Source organism: Rutidosis leptorrhynchoides, chromosome 2, assembly GCF_046630445.1.
Source record: "Rutidosis leptorrhynchoides isolate AG116_Rl617_1_P2 chromosome 2, CSIRO_AGI_Rlap_v1, whole genome shotgun sequence".
Lineage (NCBI taxonomy): Eukaryota > Viridiplantae > Streptophyta > Magnoliopsida > Asterales > Asteraceae > Rutidosis > Rutidosis leptorrhynchoides.
In genome coordinates this window covers 624,709,338-624,712,686 of record NC_092334.1, presented here as the reverse complement: position 1 = coordinate 624,712,686, position 3,349 = coordinate 624,709,338, and the positions used below count along the sequence as shown (strand labels likewise).

The 3,349-nt window shown below is 33.4% G+C and overlaps 1 protein-coding gene across 1 annotated transcript; it reads right to left on the bottom strand.

The window, feature by feature from the left end:
• Positions 1 to 2,131: 2,131 nt before the first annotated feature.
• Positions 2,132 to 2,832, bottom strand: LOC139890069 (uncharacterized). Its single transcript, XM_071872973.1, has 2 exons — positions 2,596 to 2,832; positions 2,132 to 2,410 (listed from the first exon to the last, which is right to left on the bottom strand). The coding sequence occupies exons 1-2, from the start codon at positions 2,830 to 2,832 to the stop codon at positions 2,132 to 2,134; spliced, it is 516 nt and encodes a 171-aa protein (XP_071729074.1).
• Between the last annotated feature and the right edge of the window lie 517 nt (positions 2,833 to 3,349).

Here is a 3,349-nt window from a genome sequence, read left to right as displayed (position 1 = left end):
TTTGTTTACCTTTAATGGGATATAAAATTAAATAATCTTTAAAAAAAAAAATTCCGATATAAAATAGACGAGGCATATATGTTTAAATTTAATGTAAAATAAGAACAAGTTTTGTTTATGTGGCTACTTACAAATTTACGAAATTGACAAATCTACCCCTAAAAGGGTATGCAAGGTTTATCAGCACGAAAATATAGTAACTTTTTGTGTGTGTTATATATGGGTATCTGACTCCCTTGAAAGTCGATTAATTCCAGTGCAATTACCCGACTTACTATCAACCCGAAATTATCAGGGAGTCTTGAATTATTTTTTTCAGCTCTATGGATTCGAGCCCATGACCCACATTTTTTTTGTAGTAGGCTTAACTACTCTGTCGTCACCCCTTGGTTAGAAAATAAAGTAATTTATTTATTCTTACGAAATTCACATACACTACTGGTAAAATAGAAACATGTTTTGTTTTTAAAGTTCAGGAAGATTTAGAGTATTTTAGGTGGCTACTTACAAATTTATAATATGGACATACCTACCTCTAAAAAAGGTATGCAAGGTTCATAACATCATTCGATTCATATATATAAAATTATCTTATTCGAAGATTTAAACTTGTAATCACTAAAATATAGTTTAGTTAATTCTAAACTTGTTCGCAAACAAAATTAATCCTTCTAACTTAACTTTTAAAAACAACTAAACACATGTTCTATATCTATATGATAAGCTAACTTAATGATTTACAACCTGGAAATACGAAGAACACAGTAAAACCGGACATACGCCGTTGTAGTAAAACCGGGGGCTGTTTTGGGTTGGAAAAATAAAAACTATCTTAATCTTTGAATTTGAAGTTTGTTTTATGGAAAAATGATATTTCATATGAACATGATACTATATTCAAAAATCATGGTTAAACACAAAGTTGAAGTATGTTTTTCAAAATGGTTATCAAGATGTCGTTTTTTCGACGGAAATGACTACCTCTTTCAAAAACGACTTGTAACCTGTATTTCTGACTATAAACTTATACTCTTTCTGTTTAGTTTCATAAATTTCAGTTCATTATGAAACCATAGCAAATTGATTCACTCAAAACGGATTTATAACAAAGAAATTATGGGTAAAACAAAATTGGTTAAAATTACAAGTTTTAGCTACGAAAATTTTATAACAAATCTATACTAACCATAACTTAATTAAATTATAATGTATTATACATGTATTCTAACATATATTAAGTAATCTTAATAGACCATAGACACGTATACAATGTTTTGACATATCATATCGACGTCATCTATATATATTATTTGGAATAACCATAGACACGCTTTATGCGGTAATGCTCGAGTAAGCTATACAGGGTTGAGGTTGATTCCAAAATAATATATATACTATGAGTTGTGATCGAGTCTGAGACTTGTATACACTGGGTCGTGGATTGATTCGAGATAATATATATTGATTTATTTCGGTACTACTAACCGTGAACAACTAAAACCTTATTATAAACATTAATTGATTCGAGATTATATATATTGATTTATTTCTGACTCCCTTTGAGAGACGGTTAATCCAGGAATACTTGATTTGCTAGCGACCCGAAATTATTATTTAGTCATGAATTAATGTTTTCAAATTTTTTGGATTCGAACCCATGTCCCACATTTTGTTATGGTGTGGGTCATGAATAATAGTTTTTAGTTTACAAATTTAGAAATTTGACATATCTTCCTCTAAAAAGGTATGCAAGGTTTATTAGCACGAAAATATTTTTTTTTTTATATCTGGGTAGCCGGCTCTCTTTGCGAGCCGATTAGTCCCAGAGCGATTACGCGATTTGCCCTAAAAATTACATTTGAAATTGTGTCAATTTTGCTATTGCCGGATAGGTGATCAGTCTATCCGACAACATACGTTTTACACATGATATTTCTTCAAATTGACTGCATTCCATCGGCGTGGTAATGGTATTTCGGCTGGCGTAGCTAACTGATATGCTCCATGCTCGTTGATGCCAATGACTTTATATGGTACTTCCCATCTTGATCAGATTTCCTATGTCTTCAACCCTACTAGCTTCATTGCTTCGTAACACTAAGTCATCTAGCTGAAATGCCAACAACTTGAATTATTTGTTGTAATACTTTGCAATTTTTTGCTTGTTCTCCGCTTGCCTTACGGAAGCTAAGATTCTTCTTTCTTCTAGCAGATTCAAGTTTTCTCTTATTGCATTCTCGTTTGCTTCTTCACTATATGCTACTACCCTAAAAGTGGGCATACTGGTTTCTGCCAGAATGACTGCTTCACTTCCATAAACAAGACTAAATGGTGTCTCTTTTGTATTATCTTTTTGTTGTCGTTGTATGTGCCCATAACTCACGCGATAATTCATCCTCCCATCCTTAGCCTATCCTTTATTCCTCCTACAATATCTCTATTTGTTACTTCTACTTGTTTATTTTCTTATGGGTGTGCGACAGATGTGAAGGTTTGCTTGATGTCCATGTCATCGCATCATTTTTTGCACGGATTTGCTTGAAACTGTTTGCCATTATCAGTGACAATATCATGTGGTAGTTAAAATCGACATACTATGTCTTCCCACACAAAACTTAAACTTTTTTTTGTCGGTAGAGTGTTCAACGGTTTTGCTTTTACCCATTTGGTAAAAAAGTCGATGGCCACCACTAAAAAATTTACATTTCCAGCTTCTTTAAGGAATGACCCAACTATATCAATTTCCCATTTGCTAAACGGCCAAGCCGCGTTGATCGGCACCATTTCATGCCTAGCCGACCGATTACTGGCACGCGGATTTGACAGCTTCATGGTATTTGATGATTTCATAAGTGTCCCATTGTTATAATTTAGTTTACCACAATCATGTATCCTGAGTGCGTTGAGCAAGCTCCCTCGTGCATTTCATGTACTATGTTTGTTTTCCTGTAATGGACTCACACACCGTAGGTTTGGTCCCAAAAATGACTTTGTATAAAGCTTTCCATCCTGAATACAATACATTGGTGCCTGCATATGCATCTTCTTAGCATCCAAGCTATTTTTCAGAAAAATTCCCTCCACTATATACTTATAGCAAAGGGTCATCCAACATTCTTCTTCCTTTTCTACTACTGCCATAATTACATCCTCTTCCGTAGATTTCTTTTCCAGGACTTCAACCATTACCTTTTTTGTGAAATGATCATATATTTATGATGCTAGTTTGCTTAATGCATCTGCCTTTTTATTTCTATTCCTCGGTATCTGCTAAATTTCGAATGTTTCAAAGTTCTTTACGACTTGTTTTACCAGCTCTAAATATTTTTGCATTGATTCATCTCTTGCT